The sequence below is a fragment of the Piliocolobus tephrosceles genome, chromosome 15, assembly GCF_002776525.5.
Source record: "Piliocolobus tephrosceles isolate RC106 chromosome 15, ASM277652v3, whole genome shotgun sequence".
Lineage (NCBI taxonomy): Eukaryota > Metazoa > Chordata > Mammalia > Primates > Cercopithecidae > Piliocolobus > Piliocolobus tephrosceles.
In genome coordinates, this window is record NC_045448.1 from 31,365,544 (window position 1) to 31,382,763 (window position 17,220).

At 43.6% G+C, this 17,220-nt stretch overlaps 1 protein-coding gene across 1 annotated transcript in view; it reads right to left on the minus strand.

Moving 5' to 3' along the window:
• Positions 1–363: 363 nt before the first annotated feature.
• Positions 364–17,220, minus strand: part of XDH (xanthine dehydrogenase) — a 74,852-nt gene continuing 57,995 nt past the window's right edge. Inside the window, exons 25-36 of the mRNA XM_023217321.1 lie at positions 12,658–12,849; positions 12,361–12,506; positions 11,525–11,606; positions 10,895–10,990; positions 10,154–10,282; positions 9,401–9,475; positions 8,427–8,479; positions 5,885–5,999; positions 5,038–5,103; positions 3,183–3,371; positions 2,389–2,565; positions 364–764 (exon numbers count right to left, since the gene is read on the minus strand). Coding sequence (XP_023073089.1) covers positions 714–764; positions 2,389–2,565; positions 3,183–3,371; positions 5,038–5,103; positions 5,885–5,999; positions 8,427–8,479; positions 9,401–9,475; positions 10,154–10,282; positions 10,895–10,990; positions 11,525–11,606; positions 12,361–12,506; positions 12,658–12,849 — 1,371 coding nt within the window. The 3' untranslated portion in view covers positions 364–713. The remainder of the gene's footprint in view (positions 765–2,388; positions 2,566–3,182; positions 3,372–5,037; positions 5,104–5,884; positions 6,000–8,426; positions 8,480–9,400; positions 9,476–10,153; positions 10,283–10,894; positions 10,991–11,524; positions 11,607–12,360; positions 12,507–12,657; positions 12,850–17,220) is intronic.

A 17,220-nucleotide genomic window follows, 5' to 3' on the forward strand; every position in this document is an offset into this window, starting at 1 on the left:
TTTTGTAAATACTCAAAGAGGAAGGGAAAGAAATCTAGAACATTGTAGGTGCTCAATAATTGAGTTGGTTGGATTTTTGTGTTATAGAGTAATCTTGCTTTATGTAGCTTAACAAAATTAGATTCAATTAACCTTGAATTTGTTTCATTCTTTATTCTTTCCAATGATTCAAAGATGGTTAGAGGATTTAATCTTACCCCACTGCCTCACTGCAAAATTTGAGTATAGATTCAAGGTTATGCTTTGCTGTTCATTGGTTTGAAGGCAAGGCTTTCAGAGGAAGGCACACAATTTAAAGTAACTTTGGTTTAAGCTTCTAGAGGTTTGTGGGAGTCCCTTTTGAAGGACAGACACCATCAGAACTTGAGGTTATACAGGCTGTCCAGTAAGTGGGGAATAGCACAAACCCTTCCTGACCCTATTTCAAATACATGATTAGAACAGACAGAAAATGATCCTAATTGCATATTCACCATTTAGGCCTAACAGTTTTGAATTTGCTTATCATTCTGTTTATAAATTACATTTTTATCAAAGTCTCCCAATGCATTCACTTGTCTTCCAAATGCCATCCTGATGAATTATGATGAAAAAGTCACAGAATTAGTCACTGTCATTCTGTGACTTTAATAGATCCATGTTTTGTGGTATGTTCCTCCTGTTCCATGGAAGCCCAACTGCAGCACAAGCAGACTCTGCTGAGGACTCTCTCTTCAGACCCTCACAGACCAGGGTTTGCAGTTTTCTGGTACACCAGTGACACACTAGGAAGGAATGATAGTGTTCTCATTGCCAGGGTCTGCTGATCATGCTCCTCCCACCCTCTTGCATACGTCACCTCCCACCACTGCCAACCACCATTCCAAGGCCAAGCACCACTCTGCAGGCCCAGCTGTTAAGAGTGCCCCAGGGCAAGACTCCTTAATTTCCGAAGCCATTCATTTATTTTCATTGAGCACTTTCCATGTGGCAGGCATTCTATTAGGCTTTGGAGATATGGTGATAAACAATCCAGATGTGATCCCTTTTGAAACTCACGGTCCTTAAAAAGTTCATAGAATCAGCCGCTCATGCAAATCCATGGCAAGAATTTTTAAACGGCTGGCATGTTGTAACATAGAAATGAATCTTTATTTCAGGTCTGGGACCATGGAGAGCTTACTAAAATGACTGAGTTCTGCATCAGACTGTTTGCAAAGAGCTCACCTTGCAACCTGTGGGAGCTTATTGGCAGCCTACTCCTCTCGGGGAAATGGGTTTGGGTGATTGTCAGCATTGGGAACCATAGTGGGAAGGTTCTGGGCTGTGGGTAGATTGCTGCACAGCTGTGGGCATCTTCACTGCCTGGGAGTGCCACACGGTCTGTGTAGTTCTCACTCCATAGCTAAAGCTCTTGGTAGACCCGAGGAAGACCTGAATGGGGACCCACATGCCTCCTTCACCCGCTGTGTTGAGGTCTGGGGATGGCAGATTTGTCTGCCCCTGGGGCTCTCCTGTGCCCTCCCCACTTGGGACCACATGTACCCACTTTACCTCTAAATCCAAAAGGCTTATTGAATTTTAAAAAGAGGAAGCCCAACCTGAGCATCAGGAACAACCCAGTCCTGCTAACTCCACACAGGTTGCAGTTGCAAAGGCAATTAAAGCCACAGTGCAGAGCCCACTTCAGCACCACTCAGAGGCTGGGCTGGTTCCGAGATCCTTACGGTGGAAGCAAACATCCTAGCAAAGTCTTCTTTTGTTAGGCATTGCCAATGACAAGTATTACATAGGTGCTTGTTAAAGTGATTCCAATGACTACGGAATTCTTCTATTACTTTCTGCCACATACACCTTCAAAGCAGTCATCAATCACACTATAATGGAATCATCTGGTTTCCCAAGGTTGCAAAGTCCTCAAGGACACCTATGTGTCCCCAGTATCAGAATGGTACATGATAATCACAGGGCAAATATGGCTGATCTAATTAATTATTTCCTCTTTTTCCCTCTATCCCCCCAATATTCATACAGAGTCCTTTACATAAATTAAAACAAAAATGCTGGCGACTGACTGATACTAAAGATTAGGCTCTCTGGAGTTTCATCCATCACCCTTATCTGGATGGAAAATAATAAAATCTGTGAGTTATGACTGTGCACCACACATTCCTCCCATCTCTAAAGAGGCCCAGCTACAAGCTACAGCTTTAAGGAAGTTTCTCGTTATTTTCTTGCAAGTTCGAGTGTGTGCTGCATACCGTTGCACAATGAAGGGTGGCCATTGATGCAAGGCTGCCTGGTTAAGAGAGAGCCCAACACCTCTCCTCTGTGCAGAACCTTCCCTGCAGTTTGCCAGCCTATCCCTGGCCTCCCCTGGACTGAGTGGACGCTTGAAGGGCATCATACCAGGGTGGTGAACCTGTCCACGCAGGCGTTGCGGATCTTCTCCGGGGTGGCAGGGCTGTCTAGCCGGAATAGTTCCTTCACGTTATTACCTGTGTGCTGAGCTCGAGCTGCACGGATGGCATCTTTGATGGCAAAGAAGATAGAAGCAGCCAGGAAGAGGGGTGGCTCTCCAACAGCCTGAACACAGACAGGGCGCAGGGCAGGGGCTCAGGCAGGTGGTCCTACCTCCATATCATCAAGTGGACCTAGGAGGTCAAACTCTGCACAAGGAGGGCTGGTGGTGCCAGGAAAGCACTGACGGGGGCCACACCAAATACAGTGGGAAGGCACAGTCAAAATTGATCAGGGGCTAAGAACAATCAAGCTAGTGCATGACCGGACCTCATGGACATATTTCTTTGAACACTCATTGTGTAATTTTCTCTGATGACATCATGCAAACTTAATGTACCATTTAAAGTTATAGTCGGTAATTGTATTTTACAGAGCACAAAATCTGATGTGAATTTTAACCTTTTCCTCAGTCACTAGCCGAGGACCTGCAACTCGGCAGCCAACATTTACAGGCACCATAGTCATATTACAGCATTTGCAGGAATTATGGGGATAAGAACAAACAAGAATTAAAACACTTTCTAGCATAGGTTGGTTTTTCTCCCCCCAAAGTATAGATCAGAGACCACCTATATCAGAATCACTAAAGATACTTGCTGAAAATGTAGGTTCCAGGGCTCTAAGACACACCCATTGGAGCAAAATTTCTGGGCGTGGGCACAGAGGCAGAGCAATGTTACCTTCGATGCATAGATGGCCTTCTTGTTGGGGCAGTCGCGGAGCAGGGACACCCTGAACTCAATGGGGATGCTGCCAAATGCCGGGATCTTGTAGGTGCTAGGGCCGCGGGTGTGCAGGCTCCCCTCGGGGGAGTAGTGTAGCTCCTCTAGGGTGAAAAGGCCAAGGCCCTGGACAAATGCCCCTTCCACCTACAGGATGGATAGAGAGCATAGTTAGCTTGCCTCCCTCTTCCCTGAGGACAGATACCATTTGCCACAATGGACACAAAGCCCCACCTGTAGTGCAGCCTGGAATGTAGCTAAAACAGTCCTCTATTGCTTACCTGGCTCCTGCCCCAGCCCTGGGATAACCTATCTGGACTTCTGCCAGGCTTTGGCTCAGACAGAGCAAAGACATTAACACGGAAGGTCAGTGATTCTAGGAAGGTCATGCTGGTGGGCGTGTTTCCCATTAACACCTGCCGCAGTGCAGATGGAGATGTTCCTTCCATGTTGCTGCTGGGGAAATGGTGAGCCAAAGCTGAGAAGCAAGCTCACAGGAGGATTTATTCGATAGTAGACTCTTTGAGACTTACCTCCAGCCTTTGTGAACCACGCCTGCCTGTCCTCTGGGAGAAAGTGCCCTCACTGCAGTTCAGCTTACAGGTCTCTCCTAGGGTATCTGCCATGCTAGACAGGCCCACACATCTGCCCTCTCAGCCCCCTGCTCAGAAGCATGACATGCGGCACTACCGTACCTCAATGAGCATTCAGAAAAGAAACCAGCCGGCAATCACCTTTGGGTCTACAGTGCCTGGCTTGGTGCCTGGCCACAGTAGGGGACCATAAATGGTTGTTCAATGAATTAATGAACAGATCGACTAATGGCCAGATTTTCGTATACTCAGTAGTTGTCCATTTTAGAGAAGTACAATTTGTATTTTCTACCAGATGCTGTCTTGAATTCTTGATTCCTCCTCTGTTTTCTCCTATTTCATCTATTCTTTATTTTATTTTATTTTATTTTATTTTTTTGAGACTGAGTCTTGCTGTATTGCCCAGGCTGGAGTGCAGTGGTGTGATATCGGCTCACTGCAACCTCCGCCTCCCAGGTTCAAGCAATTCTCCTACCTCAGCCTCCTGAGTAGCTCGGATTACAGGTGCATGCCACCACACCCAGCTAATTTTTTTAATTTTTAGTAGAGACGGAGTTTTGCCATGTTGTCCAAGCTGGTCTCGAACTCCTGACCTCAGGTGATCTGCCTGCCTTGGCCTCCCAAAGTGCTGGGATTACAGGTGTGAGCCAGAGGCCCCAGCTCTATTTCACCTATTCTTCCCAGTAATCCAATATTCTCCTAAAGCAGTTTTCTCTGGGACCTCCCTTTACTACTTCTGCTTAAGCCTTTGTGTTTTGCTCCCAGGAGCCTTCCACCACTCCATTTTTGGCAGCATCTGCTTCCTGGGGTACAAAAGCTGTTCTGGGTGGAGGAGGAATGAGAAGACAGAAAACTCCTCTGACCTCAGACCCGCTGTCTGGGCATTGATCCCAAAGTCAATCTCCATTCTACACTGTGCTTGCACTCAAATTGGGTGTGTGTGCATGTTCACATGTGCATGCCATGTTCCCCATTCCTCATCTTGTTCTTTGAGTTGTGAGTGCCCTTCCCAAGTTAATCTATATTAATTTGCTTTCTGTCTTGAGAGTTGGTTGGGCTATCACCAATCTAAATTCTACTTTGGGGAGAACTCCCTAGGTTCCATGTTTCAGCCTATTTGAAGACAACCTTGGACAACATGCTGTGGCTGCTGGCCCCAGGAGGGGAATGGGGCACATCGGTGGCCAAGTCTATCACCATCCTGGTCTCCCAAGCCTCACCTGTCCAATATCAATGGCAGGGTTTAGACTGGAGCCAACATCCATGACAATATCTGTGCGGAGGTTCTAGAGGAGACAGCAAAATTACAAGCAGTTAGAGAAGAAAAAGATGTTTGGAATATGATAGATGACTCATGGTGACCCTCAGACTACAAATGCCAACCAAAGGGTACGTTCCCAAGCAGAAAGCCCTGGGTGTACTCAGGCAGAGGTGTGAATATTCCCACCAAATCTCTGCTGCCACCATCACTGCTGCAGTCTGAGTTTGTAGGAGTAGGGGATGGGGAGCAGCAATGATCTCTCAGGAACTGGAAATAACACACACTCATACATGAGCAGTCAGATGGGGTCCCAGCCTGGGGCTTTGAATCTGAGTCTGGGTAGATCATGTACAAAAGAGTCAATATATTACGTTCCATGGGCTGAATCCAACTCGCCCCTGTTTTTGTGGGGTCTGTTGTAATAATAATTACATTATTAAATAGCTGGAAAAAATAAAAAGAAGAATACTTTGTGACAAGTAAAAATCGTATGAGATTCCATTCAAATTCAAATTTCAGTGTCTATCAATCATATTTTATTGGAACAGAGTCACACTTATCGGTTTACAAGCTGTCTGTGACTGCTATTACACTTCAGTGGTAGAGTTCAGTAGCTCAGGCAGAGACTGCGTGGCCCACAAAGCCTAAAATACTTATTCTGTGGCCCTTCATAGGATGTTTGCCTATCCTTAATGTAAGGCATTATTTTTCCAACCAGAAAGTTTGTCTCTATCAACTTTTGGTATTACAACTCAGTTGTTTCTCTTTCTTTCCCACTCAGTACTAAAGTTTTGCAAACTTCTTACCTTGTGATCTCCTGTTAAGCAGTCAATCTCTACTTCAGAGCAAGCCACCCCATAGGTGAAGTAGTGGAAAGGGTTCCCCGAATTAGTCTCAAAGCTGTAGCCCAGATTGGGTGTTCTGGGAAAGGAAAGAGAAGATGCTGCACGCGTATTAACATGAACACACCCCCTTCCCTATGCACGCCCAGCTTGACACACAACATCTTTAAACCCCACAAGTTTTTGCATTCAGCTGTTCTCCAAAAAAGTCCATGTGTTTTGAACAGTTTGAACCTGTTAATGAAACCCAGTTATTCCAGAACATTTTGTCTCTGGGCTCTCCTCTAGTTTGCCAGTAACCCTTCTGTACTCTTTCTGTATAGCCTAGCAGTGTTTGATACCATGCTGGCTTCTACACAGTAGAAACAGAGGTAACAGATCCGTCTGGGCTCATGAAGGATGTGAAAATCACACTCCAAAGGATGTACTAAATTAAAATCCAAGGTCTTCAGGACAGAAGGTTCTGCCTGTGTTGGCTCTTAGACTGTTCACACAAGTTCACCTGCTTACCTCCTCAAGATGAAAGTTAATAAGATCAGTATCTCATGCTAACCTGGGTGCATCTTTAAGCAGCCACTCCCCACCTGCTGGTCCCTTTGAAAGTTCAACAAATGATTTGAGGGAAATGACACTAATAGAAACAAATGCTTCCTTATACATTTAAAAAATTTTCAATCTGGAGTACCTTATACAATTCCACTTTTGCCTGAGTCATATAAATATATGTGTATATCTATGCATTTGCACATGTGTATTCACACATGTAGAGTTTACAGCACACTGACTCTGTTATTCTATATACTACACAGGGATAACATGAGCTGATATGGGCACATCTGCACAAAAACAAAACCAGTATGGGGCTGAAGGAAAAGCCTTCTCCCAGAAAAAAACACCACCAACTCCCAGAAAAAAACACCACCAATTCCTTTGACCTCTGTTTTTCCAACTGTCACCATGCTCATCTGGTTTCACCTTTATAAAACCTTAGTTTCATGAACTCCAGAAAAGTAATAGGAATTTATGAGAAAATGAGTTTATGTATGTGTAGGTCAGATGTTAATAACCTAGAAAGCATTGGGAAAACATTTCTTCACCACACATATATATACATGTTTATACATATATATGCCTTATACATATATATGTATAATACTTTTATATGCCTTATACATATATGTATAATACATATATAGTGTAATACTTTTACACATATATATGAGCCATATATAGTCATATATATGGCATAGAAATGTTTTTTGTGTATATATGTTTATACATATATATGCCTCATACATATATGTATAATACATATATGTTCAGTGTAATATCTATACAGATATATTAGCCATATATATGTTCATATACATGGCATAGAAATATTTTGTGTGTGAATATATGTTTATACATATATATGCCTTATACATACATGTATATGCCTATATACATGTATGCATAAGGCATATATATTCAGTGTAATATGTATACACATGTATTAGCCATATATATGTTCATATATAGGGCATATAAATGTTTTTTGTGTATATATGTTTATACATATCTATGCCTTATATGTGTATAAACATATATATGCCTAACATATATATGCTCATATATATATTCATATACACATGAAAATAAATGTTTCATACATTTATATATATATTTATGCTTATATATGTATAAGAAATGCTTATACATATATATATTTATGCATCTATATATCCATACATTCAGACAAGATATTTTAAAGAAACATTGAATTATTTTCCAAATATATTGAAAGAAAATAGTCCAAATATCTGTGAAGGAAAAGGTCCTAGTTAAAATTGCCAGAGATGGCTAAAACATGATGACTGACAGTACATATGATCATATCTTTTTATAGCTGCTAAGTCAGATGGGCAGGGTCTCTAGCTATTCATGCTGCTACTAAATTTAAAGTTGCAGAAGACATACGCTCTCTTGAAAAACCTCCCTGTATTAATAAGGTTCCACTGTATTCTGCATTTTGTAACAAGACCAAATGTGCTCTAAATCCTCCTCTCATTCTATAAAAAAAATCCCACACACAGTACAAAGAAGCACGCATAGCTAACAGCAATACCTAACTCATAACACTACATACCCTGGTTTCTGCAGGAGAACACTGAGGGAGGAATGGTTAGGTGACTGGCGCTAAAATGTCGTCAGTAAGGAAACAGGGGAACAGGTTCAGTAGGACCACTGACTTCCTCAGGCAAAATGGTGCACCCTGAGATCAGAACTAGAAGTCGGGTCTTCTGACACACAGCTGGTGCTTTTGCCCCTTGGCACACAGCGTGGCTATTCCACATATTTTAGAGCATCTTTAGACTGAAATTAGTGGAAGTCTGTTGAAGAGATAAGAGTTTCAGTGGGGCTGCTCTCTCCTGACCACAGCCTGGCAGGATTTGGTGCTGGAGCGGACCAGTGAGGTTAAGATGACATCACACTATGAACTGGGCAAGGACAGCACCATACTTACCTATAAAACCCAGTGGCAGACAAGCTCACTGTGTCCATGTAGGCAGCTGTGACCTGAGGAGCGGAGATGGCCATCAGGCAGGGGAAGTGGGGTTTTCAGGAACCCTGACCTGCCACTAAGCTTTCACCCAACTACCAAAGCCAAGCTACATTCATGTGCTTGGTACACGTGGTATGGAGAGGTCAAAGAAGGCATAGTAAGATGAGTGAGTCTGAGAAAAATGGCATGTTTTCTTTCAATCTATTGAGGAAGATTTGTACTGAGCTGGTTTACTTGGGGTCACATTTGATGTGCTACTCTTCTGCCCAGTTCTACCACTCCAATACTGGGGAAGGATGCAGGGCTGCCATTGATATTTCCCCCTACTGGAGGAGCCACGGCCTCCCACCTGCGAGACTCCCTTGCAGCCTCCCTTTGAGATTTCTGACATTCAGGCCACTGATCTAGAAGTCAGAGAATTGGGCTCATTTTTATTATAAGTACTTGTTCTGTCATTCTCCAAATCACAGGAATGATAGAAGTTCTTGGGTGATGTTTTCTCCCCACGCTCTCACAGAGGGAATCTCAGTAGACCCAGACACAAGAGATGGAGATTTGAGGAAAACCAGGTTCATTTGGGACAAAGGGGGTGTGGGAGCAGACCCGGGGAGTCAGTACAATCCGATGAGGCATGTTCAGCAGGCACCCATCCTCTCAGGGTCAGGTAGCGAAAACCCTGATTCCCACAAGGCTGTCAAGATCCTGGATCAAAAACTTCCCTCAAATGACCTCCCTCAGTGATGAAAGCTACAGAGAAAGCAACCCAGCCAGGATGAGCATTTATTCGTCCTGTAAAATCACACAAACCACCTCAACTACTCTCTGCTGTTCTGACTAGAATATTGTCTCCTATTGCTTGTTCAGGGTCAGAACAGAGGCCCTGCTGTCGATTTCCCTCTCCTTTGCAAAAGGGACTTGGATCTGCTCAGACTCACCCAGTCTTCCCAGGAGCCACTGGGATTCTTCTTCTTGTAGGGTTCCAGCCTTTTCAAGATGGTCTGACAAGCCGCCTAAAGTAAACACCCCCAGCACCCCAGACACATCACTCCTCTGCATTCAATAGCCCAGGCAAAACCCAAGGGCCCCAGCAAGGCCACCTCCAAGCAATGCTGTGCCCAGGGTGCCACTCAAACAGCCTGACCAGCCACTCCAGAATGACCGAGGTCCAGGATAGAATCCACAGGACCTGGCCAATAGGGCCACCACTAGTCCCTGCTTGGAGAGCACTTCCTGGCCCAATTCTTAGACTGAAGGAGGGTGCAATGTTTAAGGGATCCCAAGGGAGGTGTCTTCTTCCCTCAAACCCCTTGTTTGATTACATCCCCCTTATGGGAGAGGAGCAAGTGTGGCCAGCTTGACTCTATAATCAAATTTCAGCTTCAGCCCATTGTTCTATTGCCAGCTCCAGCACCAGGGAGTATTTCCAGAAGCCTCTGCTTTCCCTCAGTATCCTCACTTCCCCATCCTGCACTCATCCTTCCCAGCTTTGAGGGCAGTGATTATGGTTCTTGGGCCTCTCTTTTAGCTTGAGGTTTGGAGAAACAGCATCCTCCTGGATAAGGGAGCCAGCGGCCTGGCCAGAGCCAAAGAGCCTGCAAGGAACCCTTCTATTTCCCACCCAGGGAGACTCTCCAGGCCCACAGCTCTGGGCTGGCCCTCTGCTCTGCGGGCTCCCACGGGCTCCTTACGTAGACGGCCTGTCCATTGAGGTCAGCGCTGGCAGAGGCAGCCGTGGGAGAGGTGTTGGGCACAGTGTTAGTGCTTGTCTCACTGATATAAATCTTAGAGGTGGGGATTTTCAGAGCTCTGCTGGCCACCTGCGAAAAGAGAAGACATTGCCCTCTAGGGAAGGGGTTATCATGGGGCTTGGCTGCCTTCTCTCCAAGACAGGATTCACATTCACTGTTACAGGCGAGAAAACAATTTTATAAGCTCTAATCCCATTGTCTGGGATGTCCTCACATCTGGCTGAATTTGAAGGAGCACTTGTTGGAGTGGTTTGGTTGGGTAAAAGCATTCATAAACTGACAGTGCCTTTTTACACTAACACTCACTTTTCACAAGATCCAATCTGGCCAGTCTCCATGCGCCAAGCAGATGTGCTGACTCTAATCCAGCTCATTGTCCTCACCCCACTCCGAGGAGTCTTTTGGAATGTGGGAAACCTTTACACACACAGTGTGCCCACCTCACACACTGAGAATGTTGGTAATAGCAATGTCCTCAGAAGTCACCTGGCCAACTCCTTTGCACAGTTGAGGAAACTGAGTTCAAGTGCAGGCAAAGACTTGCCCGAGGTGACACGGACATAAGCGACAGGGCCGGGGCCAGACCCCAGGCCTGCTTCTGCTCTGGTAGGTCCCACTCCTCAATTTCTTATACCACTTCCCCTAACAACAGACACCACGGTGCTAGAGAGGGCTGCTCACCTGGACCATTTTGGTATGAAGGCCTTGGCCCATCTCGGTCCCCCCATGGGTCAGCAGCACAGAGCCATCTGTGTACACATGAAGCAGGGCTCCTGCCTAGGGAAAGAGAAGGACGCCAGACACAAAAGTCAGTAAATTCCAATTCAGTAAAGTTTGGGACCAAAGGTATGGAGCCCAGGAACAAGAGAACCAGCAGCATTTTGGATGTAAATCTCAGACAAAAATTATGGCAGTATGAATCTCATGATTTAATTATATAGCACATCAGTAGTTTGCAGAAGGTTTTCATATGTTTCTCTCTGTTTCTCTTGTTCTCAAAGGGAAATAGGTCAAATATCTGTCCTCACCCTGTAAGTGAAGAAACAGAACAAGAAAAATAGAGTAGCTCTCACCAGTCCGATAGTAAGGAAAGGTAAGAACTAGAGGTCGATCCCAGATCTCTGAGTCTCACTGCCCATGACTTACTGGACAAATGGGACTGTGCAAGTTCAACTTTCATTTAAATAGCAAAGAGTTCCTCCAGTAAGCCCTGTTACCAGTGACAACGAAATTTCCCTTGCAATGCTATAAACAAGGGGGAAATGGGGTCCCAGTCCAGCGGAGATAGACGCAATTCTATAAAGCAATTACCTGATTCAGAAAAGGAATTGTGAAGCTTATTCCAAACTTGGTGGGAATTATGCACAATCCTCTCTTTTTCCAACAATTCTCCCTAGAGAAAAAGGAACATTATTATAGAAACTTCTCTACCATGTTGAGGTCATGAACATCTTTGGATCAAGCCAAAACAGGACATCCTTGGGGTTTCACATATAGTCTTGTAATAATGGAACTATGCCCCAAAAAAGACAAAGATGAGAACGGTCAGCTGGTGCACAGCCCACTCCGGTGGTCTTGACTTTAGTGTCAACACTCGTCTTCCCTGAGTGCAACTTGTACTGGGTCAGAGTGCCCTGGTGGTCTTGGGCTGTTATCTCCAGGAGGCACTGTGCTTTGCTGACAATAATAAAGCCTTCTCTGTGCTTTATATTTAATTGTCTGAATAACTCTGTGAGGAGGACAGAGCCAGTCCAATTATGTCCACTTTTCAGATGATGAAACTGAGGCCCAGGGAGATGGAGTGACTCCAAAATTCATATTTATAGATTGGTGTCAGAGGCAGGTGTATAACTGTGATGTGTTGGTCCTGGGCCAGTGTTCTTTACAATATGGTGTGCCCAGGTTTACAAATGCTTAAAGATGAACCACAACTGACAGACTATGACACTGATTGCAGGCTGTGAGCCCACCTGCCCCAGGCTGAAGATCATTATAAGATCTTAAAGAGATGGCTATGAATGAGTTGGCAAACTCAGCAGTCTCATAAGTTATCCACTAAATTATTAGCTTCCTATTTTGGGGTCAGCAGAAAAGCTGTAGGATATGAAACCCAGGAAAGCAACTGGACCCCTACTCCCAGTGCTTACTTGTTGAACTTGTCAACCTCATTCCTCCGAGCATGATACTGAGAGCTTGCTAGGCATTCTTCCCAGCACCTGGGCAAGGTGAAACCCTCAAGCTTCTGGTTGAAGTGTGTCAGGTCCCCTTCTCCGTACAGGTTTTTCCTCCGCACCTTCCCAAGGAGAGAGACAAAGAGGCCTTGTTGGTGGCAAGAGACTGTGGGGGTGGGGGCGGCCCCCATGGGAGATGCCCAAGATACAAAGCCACTCTCCCCCTAAGTAGTCCAAACCACTTTGACTTGTGCTACCAAATACTCCGCTTACCTCCTCTGCAGGCATCCCACAGGTCACTGCAACTTCACTCATCCAATACTCGGCAATGAGCATCCCCTGGGGACCCCCAAAGCCCCGGAAGGCCGTGTTGGAGGGAAGGTTGGTTTTGCACAGCCGCCCAGTGCCCCGGATGTTGGGGATTTTATAGCAGTTGTCCATGTGGAATAGAGCTCGTTCCATAATCTGAAGCAGAGGAAACAAAAATGGGAGAGAACAGTGTGCTGATTTCACTGGCTCCTCAAAGTAGGAACTCTGAGGGCCATATCCATTGCCTGCCTTTCCCCTCTGCACCACAGCTGCTCATCTTCAGCCCAAGTTATTTCTCCCCCAGGATATTGCAGCAGCACTTTTTTTTTTTTTTTTTTTTAGACGGAGTCTCGCTTTGTTGCCAGGCTGGAGTGCAGTGGCGTGATCTTGGCTCACTGCAAGCTCCTACTCCCTGGTTCAAGCGATTCTCCTGCCTCAGCCTCCTGAGTAACTGGGATTAGAGGCACGCACCACCATGCCCAGCTAATTTTTGTATTTTTAGTCACGACAGGGTTTCACCATGTTGGCCAGGATGGTCTCGATCTCCTGACCTCATGATCCACCCACCTTGGCCTCCCAAAGTGCTGGGATTGCAGGGATGAGCCCAGCCTGCAGCAGCAACTTTACTGCACCTTATCCACCTACTAGTCCCCTCATTCAGCTCCTCTGTGGAGAAGCCTTTCCCAGAGCCTCTAGTTGGAACTAATCACTTGCCTCTTTTTGAAAACAGTTAACTTTTAAAAATTCACTGTAAATTAATGAATAAAAACTAATGAAACCACCATGAAAGTTGTACTGCAAATAGTTTGAAGTGTCGCATACTTCTGTAAGTCATGGTATGAAAAACAGTAGCCTCTTCCACTTTCCTTCCTTCCAGTCTCCAGAAGCAACTACTTGCAATTCTCACAGCTTATCGTCTATAAGTTATTTAGATAAACTTACACATCTCTAGATAATGTGGCTACATTGCTATGTCTTGACTTTTCCAGTTTTAGACTTTTAAGTTGTCTTTCTTTTACGGAAAAGGAGAATTTAGTTTTGGCTTAGCCCCCTCCCTCCAGCCCTCACCCCTACCAGCTTCCTATTTCCCAGTATAGTTGTATTTTGATCAGATCAATAGTCAATTTAATATTATAACTCTGTAAACATTACTTACTGCTGAACCATGTAGTTACATTACAATTTCTTCTCCCTTGATAATACTTTTTTAATCCTGGAGTTAATAATTGTCTTTATTTTTTCATCTGCTTCATTTGGTATGTACTTATTACTAAGCCAACTTAAAGTTTTCCCCAATTCTAAAAATCTGCTTCTAACATGTTTTCTCTTTTCCCTCCTGAGCCCTGCTTCCAACATTTTCAAGCATATTAGATTTTCTATCCTAGAGCCATCTGGCCTACTCCAATTTAAATTGGCTGCCCACTAGATCTGCTATTCAGCTGTTACCTAAGGATTTAAATCTGAAATCCCCCAGTGGGATCCAAAGGGGTAAAGGGATTCATCCCAGGGATTCCCTTCATCTCTCTCCATATTGAATCTCCTGTTCCTGGATTCCATGCCTTTCCCTTTTTAAATTTTACTCCCTCATTTTGTTGGAGTACATCCTTTAATATCTTCATAAGAAAGGGTACACAAAGAGGAACATCTTTGACACCTTGCATGTCTGAAATGTCTTTATTCTACTTTCACCTTTAATTAATGATTCTGCTGTATATAGAATCCTAATTTGGAAGTAGGCTTCCAGTTTTTCTCAGCAATTTGAAGGCATTTTACCAGTACATTCTAGCTTCCTGCTATTGAGAAGCCCAATCAATGGCTTTCTAACTCTTGGAAAGGGTTGTTTTTTTTCCTGAAAATTGTGATTTCTTCTATTTGTCCTCAGGTTTCTAAATTTCATAATGTTATAACTTGGCATAGGTCTATTTTCTTTCATTGTGCTGGTTATTGAATGTGCTGTTTTAATCCCAAAATGTATGTCCATCAGTTTTGGAAAATTTTTGATAGCTCCCTCGAATTATTGATAGCTCCCTCGTCTCTGTTTTTTCCATTCTTTCTTTCTGAAATGTTTATGATTTGAACCTCTTGAACTAATCCTCAATTTTTTTTGTATTTTCTCTATTTTTTCACATTATTTTCCATTTTTGGGAAATTTGTCAAGTTCCTTTCAACCCTTCTGCTTTCATAGTATCAATTCATGAGAGCTCTTTTTTATTCTTTGATTGCTCCATTTTAGTAACATTCTGTTCCTTCTTTAAGTTGTAATATCTCATCTCTCTGGAAAGATCAATGGCAGTTTTCATGTTTTTTGTTGTTTGTTTTATTTTGGTTTTATTTTCCTATGTGTACTCTCTCTCTCCCACAAGTTGCTTTATGTGTCGTTGATCATTTCGGTCTTACTCATCCTAGATGATTTTTCTATGTCTCAATTAATTCTACTTTTGATTTCCCTAGTACTTTATCAACTTGTATTTCTGTTTCTTTTATCATCTATTTCCCCAGCCATATTGTGAATTTCTTGAAGGCAGAAACAATGTCATATCCTTCTTCATGTGGCCACCCTAGGCACTTAATAAATATTTGCTGGATTGAATTAAACATCTTGTAAGGTGTCTAGGGACAAAGACTGTTCGTTTTTCAATGTGATTTTTTCCCATGCCAAAAAGCATGTCTTATACATGGTGAAAACATGAAATAAGAATACTTCTTTTTTTGAACAATTTTAACCCTAGATCGGAAGTGTGAAGTTTTCTAACTGAGCCCATTAGGCAGCCCCTAGCAGAGAACAGTGGGATCCAAAGAGGTAAAGGGGAGCGTCAGCTTTTCCTGAAAACTTTAACTTTTTTTTTTTTTTTTTTTTTTTTAAAGAGACGGACTTTTGCCATGTTGGCCAGGCTGGTCTTGAGCTCCTGACCTCAAGTGATCTGTCTACCTCGGCTTCCCAAAGTACTGGGATTATAGGCATGAGTCACCGCACCCAGCCACCTCTTTTTTTTTTTTTTTTTAACAAGAATCTATACATATGTAACTACTATGGTTACAAAATTAAGATTTAAAAAACTGTAAAAAGTGGTACCACCAAAATAAACTTGTTAATTCTCACAATTAACTTTATTTCATCCAAACCCTCTAGTTATTTTTCTAAACAACTCAATACTCTAAGTTCATCTGCTAAAGCTGTGACCACAATAATGAGGAGTGTGTAGCTCCCACTTCTGATCTTACCCTGGTCATTTATAATGTGACTGGAGGAGCATCAACTGAGACTAAACATGAAAGCACACGATAACTACTGATGACATCACTCAGGATTCTATCTTGCGAGAAACTCAGCATTGATGTACAATATAGAGACTTCCACTTACATACTCCCACTAAGTACCACTAAAAACTCTGGAATTCTATACATTTATTTAAAATCAACCACAACAACAATGTAAGAATACACTGAAAAGTGGAGGGGAAAAAAGGCAGTCCCAGGAGGGATTCTGCAACCCAAGGAATGACATGATGGTGAGTTCCAGGGGTTTCCTTTTTGCCTCATCTATATATCCCAGACTTGGGGCAGGAGCTGGCAATCCAGAAATGCCAATGATGACAGACACCAAAAAGCTCACTCTATATCCCAAATCCTTTTATCTCTAGTCAAAAGACCAGGAAAAGGGCAATCAAGCAAAACTAAACACTTTTAGACAGTAAGTACTCCAGTCAAACATCACACACACAAAAATGTAGTCTCATTCCTACTCACACCTACAAAAGCTCAGTGGGAGCCTAGACTTTCCCATTCATGAGGCTGTTATGAGATACCCCAACACTCCTGCTGGGATGGTGCCAGAGGAGACCAGGTAAGGAGCCGAGACTTTCACTGCTGATGGCCAGTCATAAGGCTGTACCTACACCTTATGATTGAGTCACTGGAGAACACATTGACTTCCCCACCCACCTAACAAAGACACATCACTCTTCCCTTCCGTTCTGGTGGTGTCAGAAAAAGTCTAGGGAAGAGTCAAGACTTTTAGCACAAGCCAGTGGTAAAGAGACCACTCGCACCATGATGTCCATGGACAGCACATGGAATGTAGATCTCCCACCTCTGCCCAGAAGTAAGGAGTTGTTCCTACCCTGAGAATCAACAAAGGCCAAGTGGAAGATCAAGATTTCTACCCCCACCTAGCAGTGATGAGGTGGCATCCACCACTGCTAGAGCAAGGTCAGAAAGAGCCAATTAAAATAGAAGGCTTAAATAAGATCCAAGCTCTCAGAACATCATTATCACCATCATCATCACCGCCATCATCTGTACATTAGTGGTGGGTTTCTCCAAGTTTCAGTGAAAAATCACTTGTCATACCAAGTGACAGGAAGATCTCAAACTTCCTGAATAATAAAAGATAACCAAGAGACGCCATCACTGGGTGACAAAGATGTTAAAATTATCTGACTATAGTTTTAATGCAGCCATGAAAAAAAAATGCCTCCAAGATCAATTGTGAACACACTTGACACAAATAAAAGGCTTCCACAAAT